An 18,885-nucleotide genomic window follows, 5' to 3' on the forward strand; every position below is an offset into this window, starting at 1 on the left:
ACTTTCATTCTAAACATATAAAAACTAAACAGTTATTACAGCTCACGTAGGTATATGAAAAAGTAAAAACTGAGTAAGAACGAAGACTGAACTGCAGTAAAAGATCTACTAAACTCAACAATTATTAACAGTAGATACTATAGATACTGTACCTAATCAAGTATTTTATATTAACTTGGTAAATCTAGAACAACTTAAATATTTAAAACATTGAAACATTAAAACAAGGTTTTTTTTTAAGTACTAAACCCAAAAATCTAATAAATATGTAAGCAACATTTTTTAATATATATTTAGATTTAAAAATTCCGAACTCGAATTAGTTTATAATTAAATATTTAAACAAAGATAATAGTAGAGTTATATTTTTTATATTTTTGCAATTCAAAAATATTCGTTTGGGACTTGAAATAATTACCTACGTATTAAATATAACTATAGTTTTTTTTAAAGTGACATTTTTTATACATATGTGATGGTACCTAATAATAATATAGTATATAGATATGTTTTTCAAAAACAACAACTGATAATTATAATATGGACACCTGACAAAAATTAAATTACAGCTTCCCTTATAAACCAAGTTTGTGCTGGGTTATATACTTATATCATTATATTTTACTATACGAAATGATGTTTCAAAAAATTTAGAATTTTAAGCTATAGCCTATTTATAGTTTAAAACCATACTACTACTAAAAAAAAAGATATATCTAATAATTATTGGCAACATAAAATATATAATATGATAATATAGTAATATTATAATAATCTATACTGACTGCAAACTGTCTAACTCACTCAGAATCGTTTTTAGTATGCAATAATTAATCATTAAGTTTAATTTTAACACACATCCATCATCCATCACAGAAACTCAATTACGAGGTAAGCATACTCGACTTCTATTTTACAACATAATAGAAATTACTAATTACCTAGTTTCCTATTTTATTTTTAAATTTTATTTTCTAAATTGAAAAAAAATTAAATTTTAAAAAATAAAAATAATAAGTATGTATTTTATTAGCGCATTATTTTTTGTCAATCATACATTTACGTCCACTTTTGTACCTATGTAATATATTATGTAGTTATATTACTTAATTACATTAATTTATTTGTAATGGCTAATGAAAAATTACGTTAATTAATTTTTTTCACTAATATTTTTATTAAAGTAAGCAGTCATTCCATTACTTTTCAAAAGTAACTTACACAACACTGTGCTGATGACTGCACCTACTAGTTTTATGTATTATATAACACATAAATTATTTTTTTCAAAATCTAGTAAATAATTATTCAATATTGAATATTTACAATTAATTATTTACTTATCCACCCTTCCACACACCTACATTAAATATGAATCATAAGTATTTCTGAATCGAGTGAATCGTAAGACGTAACTAGCAATACTATTGGATACCTATTAAACAATTATTATAAAAATTTTAAATTTGGATACATTTTAGATAATACAGTAATACAGTATATTTATAAATACCATTAAAATTAATTAGGTTAAAAGCCTCTTGGCTGTCTTCCTTCAAATAAAAATGAATAGTATAGTTAGCCCCAAATTTGTACTATACTTATTATTTCATTAATACTTAAATTATCAAGTACATTTTAAAGATTTATCATAGTTATGAACCTGGAAGTTAAGATCGGCCAAACAATTAACTTAAATATTTTTTAATTATTATAATAGTTATATGTTAATTTTGTTGTATAAAAAAGTTTGTCTTTTAAAATATAGACTGTTATTCTACAATTAATTATAAACATTTTTGTATTTTTATTGTGTACAACTATTCTAGTATTTCAAAAGAATGTTTTAAACACAATTTAAAATACAATTATTTTATAATAAATTTATTTTTTGGAATAACTGTAACAACATCAAGAAAATATTTAAATACATAAACAACAAATAAGTATAAAAATAACATTATATACATTGAAAATAGTAGGTAAATAATATGTATGCTAACAAAGTTAAAATAAATCTATTAACATAATTTATAATAATCATAACATTATGTTAATCTATATGTATACGTATACCTTATTATAAACATTTTATTAAATTAAAGTATATTTATTTGAAACAATACTAGACATTTGTACTAAATTTGTATTAGGATGATTTCTTAAAAGGTTTTCGGTATCGCTTCTTTTCTTCTTTTCCTGAAAATATTAAATTTTCAATTAGAATTAATTATACTTTGATAATTATATTAAAGCTTGAATTATAGTTTATATTTTGTTTTTAATCTATAGGAATAAATCATAATTTACTAGCTTTTCTTTCTGTTTATTTCTATTTTTTTTTAAACATAAATTGTAAATTATTATGGTTTTTAATATTGTTAATTCAAATCACTGTTTTTTCCAAAAAAATAACATTCAAATACTACTGCCTAAGACATTCGTCATTCGATTTTTCCTAGATTTATAAAAATTAAAAGTATATAAATATGTCGTAGGTAAATTTGAATACCAACGCAATTGGTATACCCCATGAACACAATTAGGAATTTTCCTCGAGGAAAACTACGGACGCAATTTGATCAATATATAAAATTGGTTGTACCGTAATCGTAAAATACGTAGTATTAATTATCAATATTGATTACAAGAAGATAAAAGCTAAGATTATTAGATACCTACAAAATGTATTCATCATAATATTGTAGAACTTAAATAACTGTTAATTAATTATACATTTATACATCATTCAAATTACATATTATTATATTTAATGTTATTACTCGTAAAATATTTATAATTTTAAGTTTTGATAAGAATAAATTATAATCTATACTAGGTATCACGCTAAATATTTCACAACATAATAATTATTTATAATTTTAAGAAATTTCTTATGTAAGAATGTTCAATACAAAATATTTATATACATCATGAATACATTTTATAAATTATAATATACTCGTAATTATTTTATTAAATAACTAGTTGATGTAATAAATTATCAAATATCACAATAATTATAATAATATACGGGTAAATATATTATATTGTTATATATAATTATTCTAGCTCATTTTTATTTTCAAAATTGTTTTTACATAGCTCAAGATATTGTAATTGAGATTCTATATAATTATTTATTATATATTATTATATTTTTAATTACAATATGTAAGTAATTAAAATTTAAAAATATTGGCGTTCAGATTAATGCTAATTAGAATAAAAACTAACTCTTTATGTAATAAATTGGAATCATTAAATGACAAAATTATCGATTATATGTGTAGATGATAACAAGAAAAGGAAAATAATTAACATCTTCATTAATAATTGTGGTCACCATGTAGGAAAATAATTTTAAAGTATGTTTTATCAGTCAATCTTCAAATATATAATACTGACTTATTTTGGGATTTATCAAAAATATATTATTTTTCTACTAAAATTGTTGAGTAAAAGAAAAAATGTAACATAAACTATTGAAATTTGATCCCGAGACAATTAACCGTGCCGAAATTCACTAAATAGTCTAAATGTTTATAAAATTATTAATAACTATCATTATAACTTAATCGTTTTTATAAGTATCAAACATTGTGTTTTACATTAAAAAAATCCTATTTCATAAAAGTTCTATTGTAAATGTTTTTATATTATTATTTATTTACACTAAAGAATATTGGAATACTTTGTTGTATAAAGAAGCTATATCATTGAATATTGATTATGATTTTTTTTTTATAATTGATAAATGTATGCATTTAATATTTATACAGTAGCTTAGATAAATAAGAGGTTTACATTTTGAATTTGTACTTACCCCAGTACATGTTTTGGATGAATATACCGACAAATAAAAATGACATTAGTTTTAAAAATAAAACAATCATAATAGCCAATGAAATTGGTAAACTAAATAGGCCGAATAGGGGGTATACCCAACGTCCTTTTTCCACATATGTTGCCAAAAAACTAAAATCAAATTAAAGGAATGAATCAATTATTATTTTTTTAACCCGTCCTCCATAATACTTACACGACTCCGTAACAAACTCCAAATCCCAAATATATCACCATTGAAGCTGTGACTGAAGGGAACTTATGTCGGGTAGTAAATAATTCGGTCAATATTAGTGGTAAAATAGTTGTGTGCATTCCATGATTTTGCCAATAAGGTATATAACTGTCAACTATTTTTGGGTAGATAATTTCACGATCATAAGCATACATTACCCAAAATGTGACACTCACGAACTAAAACATACGAATATTAATTATAATAAATAATAATAATAATATGCTGATATACCATATAATTTAATTTTTGTTATTGTATAGCAATTAAGAAGACGTTTGCAAACACCCGCTTTCGTTAATTATTATTACTAAAGGATATGGGCATATTAGATCAAAGATTAACCTGATTAACACGTTTATATATTTTGTAGTTTGCACTAAATAACGATTGGTGATTAAAATACTTAAAATATAAATAAAACTAACAAACTATAATCATAATAAAACAGTTATATCATAAACTTTTTTATATAATTATCGCACTTAATCAGATTCCGCGTTGAAATTACCTAGTTAAATAATTATTTATTACGTTATATAATGAAATATAAATAGGAAGTAGGTATGAATTATTTATTTATAATAAAGGACATGGGTATTTTCAATTTATACTAAATAATTTCAAAAATACAACTTACAATTCCAGTTGGCAGCAATACCGACGAAAAACTCAATGAGAGTAAAGTTTGAAATTTCGAACCTAATTTCAACCAGTCAGGACCGTTTAATAATTTCATTAAATCATGAAATAAACAACCAACAAAGAACAACGTCTGCATAAACTGTAATTTTTAAACATTATAACACTTGATTTTTGTATAAACATTAAGCATATACCTATATGTAGGCTATATAGTATATACTTATTATAACATAAGTTAGACAGTATAATCTCAACATAAATGTCCAATAATAAATTATAACAATTTTGAAATTTATAAAAATACAAAAATTAAAAACTTGTTTACTAGATTCCAATTGGTGAGAAACCTAGTTCCCATCTCATGTATGTCTCGGTACCTAGGATCCCAATCACTTTCTTTTTGATCCTTGCCATTGACTAAAAAGTTGTTCCAAAAGAAAACATACCACAAGCATGCCCCTGCATGCAACAGTATTGGATAAACGGACATTTTCAACACCTAAATAGATATTAACACAATTTAATTTAATATAATAATTTAATAGATTTAATGATACAAATTTATATTATTTTTAAATAGTTAAAAATTATTAATTAAATTTGTAATGAAAGGTGTAAATTGGTTTGTTAAACATCGTTTTCTATTTATTTATTATTTTTAAATCTTCATCAATAATTGTTAAAAAGTATTGTGTTTAAAATTATTGATTTGTGATCTCCATATTCAATTTTGACTTAATACAATTTTGTAAAAATAATTAATAACATTTTTTTATATAACTTCAAAAATAAAGTTGTTATTCTATCTTCTGTAGCCTACAGACTGTATGTATTTAAAATTAATAATTAAGATTTCTTAAACACATATTGGCTATATGTATATTTTTTTAATATAAATCTTAGACAACACATTTTAATTTGTATAAATAAAACGCCAATGTGCTTATAAATTTGTCATAGCCAATAGTATATCTTAAGAAGGTTGGCAAGTGGGTATCGCTCTGCTGTACATTAGGTGTCAAGTAGGTTACTATTATGGGTGTGTTAAATTTGTATTCAATGATTTATCAAAAAACGGTTCTAAGCGGAAACGGCCTGTCAATAAATATTACTAAGTATATTTCTTGATATGTGAAAAGTTCATAGTATAAATAGATAGATAATATCTTAAAATTAATTAAAATATTTTGAAAATTGTATTCCGTGTAATTAATAATATAATAATACACGTAAAAGTTTAAAAGTTACCATGGCTACATTTACTTTAATAATAATATTGGATTTGCGTAAATTAATTTTGTTTTAAAATTTTAAATCGAAGCATTTTATTGATTACTTATCGAGGACGAGTGCACAAACAAAAAAATACACACACACACGCATCTTTGTAAAATCAATACACTCATCGCTCCGCTTAGATTCTGAAATTGCTGTGTTATAAGAAATAAATATTTTTAAAAACACATAAATTTATCGATAAGATAAATTATTGTTTAGTGTTTAGGTAATGATAAAATAAAATTACCCTATATAACATTATTATTATAATATTTTCATGCCATAGTAGAAGTTTTATAGGGAGGTACGTTTACAATATATCGATTTGTGTACAAAATAGGTAAATATAACAAATACTATTGAGGCCATGTGGAAAAGACATTGACCTCAGGCAATATTTTGGTTTCATCATTCGTACCTATATAGTCTTGTTTACTATGTACATACATTTTTCATTTGACCTTTGAAATACTGCACTGAAACTATTTGATTTTCTCGGTCGATAATAAGATACCTAGCTGTTTTTTTATTTTATAATTAATCGCGAATACATAGTTTTCTTAATTATTACAATTACATACATAATGGACTTATAATTATCTTATATTATAATGTATCGGGTATTAAAATTGTTCTAATAAACAATAATAAATAATAAAGCATCTTTGTTTTCTCATATTTTAACGCACTTATGAGTACGATGATAGTAGAGTAATGTATTTAATTGGTTTTTAAAATATAGAACATAATAAATTAATATAAACACTAAAATATATACTATATAAAGTATATAGTTTATACTGATAGTATCATATTGTTTATACGTGTGATCGTATTTTAACATTTATTTTACATATTTTTAATAACTTTAAATATACAAGTTATAACAATTAATACTTAATTTGAAATCGTTTAGTAGAAAATTGTGGTTCAAATAATCACGTATTAACTAGACACATTACTAATAAACATTTTTTCAACAAGGTCACGTTGAATCTGCTAACGAGACGGAAAATGTCATTAAAACATTGTAACACGTACCTAACATTTAAACTATGTTTAAGTTTATGAAAAATTAATGTAAATACTTTCTATTTTAATGGGACATGGAAGGGGAATTTAATTCTTCATATCAACACAAAAATAAATTTAACTTAATGGATGAAATAATTAATTTAACTATTAATAGTACATTACATTCATTACAATAATTAATGTAAACAATTGTATTCTAAATATTTAAATACTGAAATTCTATTAAAATATCCATAGTAGTGTCAACACAAGAATAACTTAAAATTAACTCAGAGTCTCGCAACATGTTTTTATGTAAATATTGAGTGGCAAGTTAGTTTAAATATACTAGGTATATTAGGTAAGGTCTATGTCTTGTATTAATGGATTTACTATTCATTTACATAAAATTGTCAATAGATATATAAATATTTTAATTTATTCAAACATAAATAAAAGTACAACGTAAAATAGTTCAATTTACTTTTAACACACGCAAATGTGTTAATACAATATTATAAAGATTACAGATATAAATAGAGATATGAAGCAGTATGTATATGTAACTCATTAAGAACTTTATTTTTTTTTGTCAAGAATTGGAAAAACTTTAGTGTTAATTTAAGTAACAGACATGCATACAATTCGAACAACAATTTTGATTAAGTATGTCATTATAAATTAACGATTATACAAGAGAATATTACTTCTTAAAATTTTAAGTGATAAATTAACTTTAATACTTGATTCATAATCATACAATGTAATAAAAAAAGTAATACCTATATAATATCTTTTACGAATAATTATTTAATTTTAAAATATTGTTTATCATCGGTCTTATTATATTAACTGGTAATTATCATGTAATGACATTGATTATTTAAAAAAACTATAAATATATATATATATAATATACTGTACAATCATTGTATTATATACATATATTAAATATATACACTTAACAGTTATTATCAATACTCATTTGGGTTATTTATTAAAATTTTATAATTTGGATTAACAGATAATCGCCGTTAACATTCACCGTTCACCTAAAAGCTGTTTAAAATTTGTCCTTATGATAAATCATGTCATTTTTTATCATAATTATATGCATATATTAATATTTATGAAAATCAAAATTTTAATCTTTGGTAATATATGTACAAAACTATGCCATACAATAAAAATAGAATATATTCTCAGCAGCTTAGTCTAAAAATTTTCCGTGGAAAAATATGTAGACAAATCTATAAAAACAAGAGTATTCGAACAAGCAACGTGTTCAACTATAATTTATATTTGAGGGTTCAATGAACTTGGAAATTATTTTGAATTACAATATATATATATACCTATATAGATATATTGTAATGTATTTATATATACATAATATAGTATACAAAATTAATTTTATATTTTTATTTTATTAGAAAAACATGATGGTTATTAATTTATCATGAACAAATGAATCACTGTAAAGTTTGGCGGTTAGACATAAATACGCTGTATTATATACCTAGTGCCTACTACTACTTGCCTATATTATACATTTTATTATTATTTTATTTAATAAATTATTGCTTAAAATCGAAATTTCCTATAAGTATTAATCGCTATAATTTAACTATTAACTAAAAGTATTAATATTTTTATTAAATTAGCCTGCAGTGAAAAACAAATAGGTTATGCGGTTATATTCAATTTATAGGTATCGCTTATAATCGTCAGTGTCGACGGGATATCCGTTGACACTAATATTGTATTAGAAATTTAAACCTTGAAATCGAAGATATTAAACTTTTACTATACCCATTTCGTTTGGTATACCGGTAAGCAGTAAATAACAATCATCAAAATAAAATTCAAATAACATGTTTTATCACTATCCTTTCCGCGCGTATACTTCATAATATGCCGTATACATATTATCAATAACGAAATAATAATAAAAATATATCAAATACCTGGGAGTATATTGCCGTCGATGCCGAGTGAAATAGGTATACAACACAATATATATAGGTGTCGGTGAACCGTGTTCGCAGTTGTGCGAGTGATCGTACGTCACTGCCGCCACCGTGCAAACGTACTCAGAAGCAGATCACGTTCAGCTGCTCTTCTCACGATTCGAACGGTAGTGGGGGAAGAGTGCAGTTGTTGTGTTGTGTTGTTTTTTTAATCCGCGTCGGTTGATGTTTTATTCCTGTTTAAACGCATATATGCGTTTGCTCGCATCACTCTCGATGCACCGGTTACGTGTTAGGTTACCTACGTTTGTACATAATATTTTAACGAAACAACTTGAAGGTTTTGTAAATAAAATATTTTAAGGAAAACAAAATGTTTGAAAAAAATAAATAAAATCCTAATCGAAATGTACATAATAATAATAATATATCCGGGTAAGTAAATATTATATTTTGCAAGTTTAGTTAATAGGTATACCTACTACATAAATGTAAATACTTACTATATAATATATATAGATATCAGTATATTACTTATGACTCAATAAGATTATTACATAATATAGTGATATGTATATAGTCCAACCGCAATATAATGCATATTAATATAATATATAAATATCAAACACAATAGTAAAAGTATATCATAACTCATAAAACGTACAATTAATATTCTTGGTACCTATACAGCAATATCCATAATGAAATAAATTAATTCAATCATATATGGTAGATAAGTATATATAACTATACCTATGTATAATTAAGAAACCTCACTATGTCAGCGTATTCAATTCAAAAATATAATACAATTCAAAAAGAATTTGGCAACTTATTACTTTGGTACCTATTTTTTAATATTAGCCAATATGAATTTACTTTTAATAAAACCATTATAGAATTATTATTTATTCAACTATTATTATTAAAATATTTATATAGATAATACTATGGCCACTGACTAAGATATATCTATATACACTATAGCAATAGCTACTATGTCACACATAACTATGTACTGGTAACTAATGGACAAATTAACACACTAGAGATTATAAGACGCTCTAAACATACAAATCTAAAAATGTACATATAGTTTGCTACGTTTTTAAGTACCTATATCTAATATCTATAAAACATATATTTCATTCACAAATATACTATTACTATAAATAATATAGGTAACAAAGATGTGTACTATATAATATATTATAATTTATAGACTTATAGTTAGCTATTATGAAATTGCATTCATTTTATCTTGTGGTGTAAATTATAATTTATTTTCATTTATTCTATGTTGGTAATAATAAGTATGGTTGGTATTTATTTTTAATTAAACAGTACGGTTAAACGTATTTTAAAATTATATTTTCAACAATAAATCAAAAGCCAAATTACCTATTTATTCTGATATTGTATTTAGATTTTTGATTCGTGTCAAAATAAAATGATTATTTAATCATAAAAGCACTTAAAAAAAAAAAACAATTTACCGCCATTGATAACTCTAATTTTTTCGTTGATTATTTTGTCAGGTGTATGATATTCGTCAAAATTTAAATAATATTACATTATTATTCCTATAATCAGCTATATTGTATATATCAGGCATAAGTAATCGAAGTAAATCGTTAACATATAGATTGGAACGTATATTAAAATTAACATTAGTGATTTTTATCATAATACACATTCCAAATGCAATTTTATTAGATTAATATAAACATAATAAATATTGTGCCTAATACTGGTGGTAAGTACTATATGCATTATATGTGTAAGTTACTTATTTTATTGATAGTAATTATGATATAATAATTTTTTCTGGTTACTTCGCACTAAACACAATTATATACCGTAAAAAACGAATAGTTAAGTTTATTTGAATTAAGTATTCACTTTCCTGAACAATTCTGAACCCTGTAACTTAAAAATAATTACCTATCTAGATTAATATCTTTGCTGTGTTCACTTTAAAATATTTTTTCAATCCGTAAATCTATTGTACTCACAATTTTAAAATATCAAATTATATTTTAGTCTTTCCAATTCTTACAAGGCCACAACTCCATGAAATAATTTATTTTGTGCAACAACTATGGCTGTGCTCGGTTATAGTCTGTAGATAGATAAACAAAAGTTACACATCGTGTGATATTATTATAATTACGTGCCCATCGTATAATCACGGAACAATTTCACTTGTATTCACTTTAGTCATACGAAATCGAACGAACTCGTTCTTATTATAATATTATGTACATTGTATAATAAATTAAAATTGATAATAGACCAAAATTTATTGTACACTACATAGTCTATTACAGGGGTCAATAAATGGTGACTCGTGAATGGTTTGTATCTGATCCACGACCAAAAAATTATTTTTTTTTAATTATTATTTTTGATGATGAACTAAATGAGGTTTTTATTTTAATTTTACTTCATATGGATAAACGTGCATATTAAATTTTTATGAAAAAAATTTCGAATTCCGTTAAAGAAACCATCAAAAATATTTTGTTATCCCTAGTTCAATTTAACCTAACCTCAGAGGCGTGACGAGAGGTGATTTTGAGGGTTCAAACCACCCAAAATTGACTGGTTTATCAATCGTATTTTATTTACAAAAAAAAAAAAATATATGTCTATGCGTATTATTATAGAAAATATAATAGTTTATCAATGTAAGTAAAATATTAAAACTATTTTGTTTTAACATTTAAACGTTTTTAAACGAATTTATGGATTTCAGAGAAATTTTCACCGTATCCACACATAGTGGTGAATTTGACTTTTTCAGGAAAACAACCCTTATCCCAGTGATTCCGTGCGTGCCGCAACGCTAATCGTTATGTGGTTCAAAAATAAATTTAAAATGTTCTATTCTTTATTTTATCTAAAAAAAATGGTCATCGGTTTTATCAGGGGCACCATGAAAAAAATTCAATTCCAAAAGGGCGCCGTAAGACGAAAAAGTTTGGAAACCGCTGCCTTACCCAGTTAGCCAATTATGTGTATATATATATAAATATAGTTAACGTTAATAGACCAAATTCACAGGACTTGACTTTAGCCTAAAATATTTTAAGAGTAAAAAACCAAATCTACACTCCCTATATTACTATATACACAAGACAATGTAAAACAATTACAAATTAATAAACTGTATACGATACATATATAAGTTATATAGTGGTATACATACGGTTTTATTAAAGACGTATAATATTCAAATTTGATTTAAGAATTGTCTGTTTAAAATTTGATTATAATATGTATGAATAAAATAAACTTTATGTGTAAAACAAATTTGTTTAGTAGATATCTATTGATATGTAGTGTCTTTGGTACTTATAGTTAGTTTCTTCTGTAAATCATCTTCAGCAGTGGTTGAATTTTTACAACTTTTAATAATAAAAACGGCAAATTAAATTTATAAAATAAATATAATTGTCATATTTTGTTTTTAATTGCTGCAGTACATTATATAATTTATTAGAGTCTATAATTTTGAAAACATAACAATAGTGTATTAGTGTATATTAAAGAACTGTGATCACTCTATATTATGAAAATGTTGAACACGGTATAGTACGGCAGTCTTGATAAGAGTGTTCGGTTAAACAATTCCTGTACTGAATTATCCGGCTTTCCTCTACACCAATAGGTATTTTTTAAGTATCGATTTTTTTTTAATCCTTAAAAAGTTGGTTTTAGTATGCTATCATTTTATACTATTATATAAGTATATAGGTAATCTTACTATACGAATATGCTTAATAATATGCTTATAAACTATACATCTTTTTACATTTTTAGCTTCATCTTTTTAATTATACCTACACGTATTTAAATTAGTATCTTAATAACTCAATCAAATTATTTTAAATATAATTAAACAAAACTATATGTTATATGCTAAATAAAGTCGGCTTTATCTGTATAAGTCTTATTACATTATTTTAATAAAATATAATTGGAAACAGAACTTAACGGTCAACAACACGATATTCATTTGTTTTTAGTTCAAAATATCACAAATAATATTGATAATTAATAAATAGCCCGTCATATAATTATATAGGGTTGTGTATTAAAATAATAACTGGGTTGTCTTAAAACATCAGAAAATTATATGAAAATATAAACTTAAATTTGCTAAAATGATGTTTCCGTATTCAAATAGGTAATACCTATAACACCTATTAAATTAAATGACATTGAATGTTATTTTATTTAATTATACTGAAAAGAACCTTAAAATTATAAATATTAAATAAACTATAGTTCTATTTGTTCGAAAATACGTGACGTTTTTTCACCATCTATGCATTTGATGATATTTTGATATTCGTGCATGTAAAGTAGTGACAGTAGTGTATGTTCAATTTTTGAACTCTAATAATACTCTCTACGGTCTTCAAAATCTTCATAACATATCATATAATAAGGTATTATAAATATTTATTTTATTTTATGATTTTGCATGTTTTCTGAGATTTATTTGTCACATATAATTTAAATAATATGTCAAGTAATCTTTAAAACATATTTTTTATACATAGTTCAACATTTCACAATTTTAGAGCATATTTCGTAATCCTTTACAGACTATATATATTGCATGTACCTACTATTACACAATTTACATAATTGAATTACATACTTTAATTATTTATAGATTTTATCAATAAAATCCTGTATGATGAACAAATTAAGAGCTGAAGAAGTTGTCGTTAACTTGGAGTTGATGAAACGATCCATGATCTATCACATATTTAATCCGAACGGTTCAAAGATTTTCAATTGTAACCGTCTACTATTTTTTCTTTATGGAGTATTTTTGAACAGCATTTTCGTTTACAGTGCTTCAGGCTTTTTTGTCGAGATGGAAGATACTTTGACTTACATTGATTTCTCTGTTATTATATTCGTTATGATTAATTTTTTTTTATGCTCTTGGAGGTTTTGCATTTTTTTGTATAACTTTGAAATAATTTATGACTTGTTTAACGTTTCACGGTTTAATTTTTTCAAGAGCAAACATTGTTGTAAAAATATAAATGTTCTTTTCGGCTATCGAGACAGAACGATTAAAATCACCAATTACGTTTTCGTATTCTCAACAACAGTGATGTTACAGTGGATATTATATCCTCTCGTGCTCATTGCGTTTACAACACCCGAAGACGAAAATATCCGCCAACAAAACATTATGAACTTGCGTTATCCTGTATCTACCCACAATTACAATCAATATTATTTCATATTTTATTTTATGGAAGTAATATTAGCATTATTTACCATGTATGCAATGATCTTGCCAGACATACTGTTAATTTCTTGGTGTTGGGCTATAATTGCTCAACAGGAGGTCCTCACTCAAGCGTTCAAATCCATTGGACTCGAAGATAACTCACAAATAGGTAATATTATTTGAAATAGTAAAATATTTATTGAAAAGACGAGTATCATAAATAATTTAATTTCGGAAATATATTTTAATACAGCATTTAATATTGTTTATGTTTTTTTTTTAACGTGAGTCACTCATTGTAATATTGTAGTAATTATTTGTTACATAAACCGATGTTATTTTTTACTATATTTTTTAAATATACCAATTTTATGGTATATTATACGTAACCTGTATGGCTATATCTACCCAACAGTATTTCGTTGTACAACACCATTGGGTAAACCTAATCTTCCGCAATAATAACAATATCATAAAATTTACTAATTTATTTTACTTCATCATTAACCTTAATTAATGTCCCAGTGCGAATTCGCTATTTGAGGAAAATGGCAATAGCTTACAAGATATGAACATGTTTGAATTTACGCGTAACGTCATAAATTATATACTATCTCAAAAGAAAAAAAAACTATGTAAAATTTCTCTAAATCCATTATCTCTAAACATTATAATAAATTGATGACAGATTTGTCAGAAAGAAAACATAAAAAAACTGAATCAGTTAAAAACATAACAGATATTTAAGTCATTTTGAAATAATATATTAATACTAAACACCGACCATTGTAAACAAATAAATTATAATAATTGCTTAAAAAACACTATATTTTTATAACGAAAATATTCAATAATTAATAATTACAATTGCAGCATATTATGAAGATTTTAAATCAATTCTGGTTGATCAATTACAACTTAATCTGTGAGTATTAATAGTACATTATTATTATTTAGATGAACAATTATCGATTATTAATTAAAATTTCACATTGTATGATGTATAGACAATAGACAATAGACATATCTAACATAATAGAAAAGTCCAAATTATAGAAGCTAGGAAAGAGAAAAATGTATAGGTATTATGAAAAAGCAAAAATGTATTAAAAATAATATTTTATAGGTATAAGAATTATTCAAGTCAAAAATGACATGAAATTATCTACTTATACTTAGTTTTTGCAAAATTCAAATTGTATGTATACATTAAGTTATTTGATAATTTTCCCGGAAATACCTAATGCGAAAACTGTTTCTGCGGCGGTGTCGGTTATAAACTGGGAAAAAAGGTTATTTGATAATTAGAATTTAAAATTACTATTTTAATCAATACATAAATTAGTGCCAGGTATATTACCTTTTTATAAGTTATAAATTTATAATAGAATGAATGTGAAATTTGTTTCTTTTAAATCTTCTATTTTATTTACTGGAATAATTTGACATCCGTTGGTTAATTATTCATATAAAATACGCTTAATTTTGTAAATCTTTCTTAATATTATCAATAATAATAAATACACTTATTATAAAATTAAAAATAGTAAATAGTAAATACAGACTATATACCAAGAACGACATTCAAAACCAAAAATTAAATTTATGTGATCCTTTGATTTTATAAACGCTACCTATACAAATTATAAACATACTTATATACTATATAGTTACATATATACTTTTTAGTGAGTCAATATTATACAGAAATGAATGTTAGGTAAATGTAACTTATTGTTTAATCTTATCCGTGAACTATATGTTATACCTACTCTTGTTACCTTTTTTTCTAACTATACACTATACCGATATCTTTCAGGTAATGCTATATTTCCTGTGTAAATATTACAGTGATTTCAGTAGATTTTAATTCATCATATTTAATTTATAAAACACTAAATACATTTATTATTTTGACTAAAACAATACCTAGTAATTTAACAAAGAATTATGTTTAATTGATCGAAGATATTACAAATATAAAACATAATTATAATATTGTTTAATAATAATTTCTTTTTTTTTCAGGAAAATTAAATCATTTTATTCAGTTGTGCGGCCTGTTATTTTAACATACGTTGCTATTATATCAACATGTTTCATAATAGTAACTTATGTGTTAATTGTGGTAGGCATATATCTTTTACTTTAACTTTTACTTTACATGTTACTGATGATGTAGTAAATTGAATTGAGTCATTGCATTTATAACTTATTTTTATAATAGATATATCTACTAAATAACGACATATATATTTCTAGTTATTAATTTATCATATATATTCATACAGTATGTGTGTGTGTGTACCTATCTATACCTAATGCATATACAGTATAAATACATAAATATAATATAGTCATTTAATGTGTTCATATTATGTACTCGATATTCATAATTAATCACTCGTTATTTTTAAAATTATTAATCTTTTCACAAAGGAATTTAAGATATAAATTTCTATTATTTCATATTTCCAATATTTTTTGTTATTTGTCATATTAGTCTAATCACTATCAACTATTTATTTTTTTATAAATACCCATTAGCTATACAATTTCAAATTTCATAACTTTAAGATAAATACATTTTTAAATATGCTGATGTATGAAATTCGTATAATATTGGGCGAATAGTTTCTTATAACTTATAAGGTTATATCATTAAGGAATTAGATTCAAGTTAAATTATGGCATAATGTAGATCAATGTAACAAGAATCTTGCAACTATTGTCACTTGATTATCTATTATCTTAAATTCAAATACATACAAATAACAAAAAAAAATATTGAATTTATTAAATAATATTTAATATTAGTAACTAGATATTTTCATAAAAAAATATTGCATCAAATTATAAAATTTAGAAAAATGGCCACATACACACAAATCTATAAGTAATAGTAATTTAACAACAAGTAGGTATGTGTGTTGGTAAAAAACTAGAAAATAAAATAAAATAAAATATATTAGAATTGTTTAGAATTGTATTCATTGAAATGCGATAAATTTAATAGTGTAATACATTTCTAAATAACAATTAACAAGTTTATTGTTAAAGGATTCACCTTGTGTAAATAATACTGAACATAATCATTAATACGATTGAAATATGTGAAAAGGTTTGCTTGTCAAAGGAATCACATCCAATTCTCATCATTGTCAAGCTCGGGACATCAGCTCTGTATATATGCTTACACTTATTTCTATATTGTTATTTATTTGACAGAATGAATATTAAAGTAAATCATTAATATCTACTAGTCTTCGGCTTAGTTTGATAATAATTACATATTTTGCAGCTACAATCCGTTAATACTAGCATATATTCTTGTGATTGGACGAAAATGGATATCAAATTTAAAAAGTTATTATTTTTAACGATGCAGATGAATAATGCCAATACTTTAATAATAAAAGCTTCACCAACAAAAATTGTCAACCTACAGTTATTCGCTAATGTATTAATTTTGGATTTTTTTTAATTAATAACTAGTTATATACTACATGAGCACAATAACTAAATTAAATTTTGTTTCAGATTATAACAATGTCTTACAATATCGTTTCCGTCATGCTGAAAACCACAAGTTAAAAATCAAATTTTCGCGTAGATTTAAAATTTTAAACAATTAATAAATTAGGCAATACTATAATATAGATAATATTAATACTAGATACTTAATAAGAAAATGAATGAAAGTAGGTACTGTAATAGTGTAATCTGTAAAAAAATATACATTTATTAATACATTATAATAATAATATCTTCATACTATTCAATTCATAATAATTTATAGAAATGTACATAGATAATTTTTAAAGAAATGTTTTTCAAATGAAAACTGTTATATTTATTATCAACAAACAAAAATTTGATAAGTGGGTACACGAATTGCGTCCGGATTTATCTAAACAACTATACGAATTGCGTCTGTTTTTTAAATTTTTAAGTAAAGTTGATTCAATATTTGTGGATGGAACTTATAAAAGTTGCCCAAAATTATTTACACAGTTTTTTACAACCCAGGGTTTGAAAAATAATAATTACATACCACGGGTATTTTTTTTTACTTACTAGTAAAAATATAGATTATAAATAGTAGATACTTATACTGAAACATTTACAGATCTCAAATCTTCATTTCTAAAAAATAATATCTATTTTTCACAAAAAATAATATTTTCCGATTTTGAAAAAGCAATTCATTTCATCATTATAAATCATGTGGCCATCAGGATCAATGTAAATGAAAGGATGCAGGTTTCATCATTTAGGTCAAAGTTGGTGTAAGAAAATTCAAAAGGTTGGTTTGAGTCAAGAACACAGAATAGAATACAAAAAAAAGGTCCATTCAAGTGTTTACTAGTTTTTTAATTTAATATTTATAACTTTTATATTATTTTTTATTTTAGTTATTATATTGCACACTCCTATAATTTAAATCTACACACTTTAATTTTACTTATTTCTAATTAGGTACATAATAACGACAAAAATCAATATTTTGAATCTGCCGATAGTCATAATTTGCTATGTCTGTGTAAAATGAAGGAAAATAAATATGTTTTTACGTCGGTGCGCAATTCGTGTAGTTATTAAATATGGCTTTGACGCAATTAGTGTAGTCGTTA

The 18,885-nt window shown here is 23.8% G+C and overlaps 2 protein-coding genes across 2 annotated transcripts; one reads left to right on the top strand and one right to left on the bottom strand.

The window, feature by feature from the left end:
* Positions 1-2,097: 2,097 nt before the first annotated feature.
* LOC132930602 (androgen-dependent TFPI-regulating protein-like) lies at positions 2,098-9,138 on the bottom strand. Its single transcript, XM_060996552.1, has 6 exons — positions 8,986-9,138; positions 5,052-5,225; positions 4,722-4,865; positions 4,043-4,260; positions 3,827-3,978; positions 2,098-2,199 (listed from the first exon to the last, which is right to left on the bottom strand). The coding sequence occupies exons 2-6, from the start codon at positions 5,214-5,216 to the stop codon at positions 2,150-2,152; spliced, it is 729 nt and encodes a 242-aa protein (XP_060852535.1). The 5' UTR covers positions 5,217-5,225; positions 8,986-9,138; the 3' UTR covers positions 2,098-2,149.
* A 4,439-nt stretch (positions 9,139-13,577) lies between these two features.
* LOC132930274 (uncharacterized) lies at positions 13,578-17,947 on the top strand. The gene is made up of 6 exons (XM_060996048.1): positions 13,578-14,420; positions 15,125-15,176; positions 16,280-16,379; positions 17,373-17,492; positions 17,553-17,711; positions 17,792-17,947. The coding sequence occupies exons 1-6, from the start codon at positions 13,697-13,699 to the stop codon at positions 17,843-17,845; spliced, it is 1,209 nt and encodes a 402-aa protein (XP_060852031.1). The 5' UTR covers positions 13,578-13,696; the 3' UTR covers positions 17,846-17,947.
* The last annotated feature ends 938 nt before the right edge of the window (positions 17,948-18,885 follow it).

The sequence above is a fragment of the Rhopalosiphum padi genome, chromosome 4 (genome assembly GCF_020882245.1).
Source record: "Rhopalosiphum padi isolate XX-2018 chromosome 4, ASM2088224v1, whole genome shotgun sequence".
Classification (NCBI taxonomy): domain Eukaryota; kingdom Metazoa; phylum Arthropoda; class Insecta; order Hemiptera; family Aphididae; genus Rhopalosiphum; species Rhopalosiphum padi.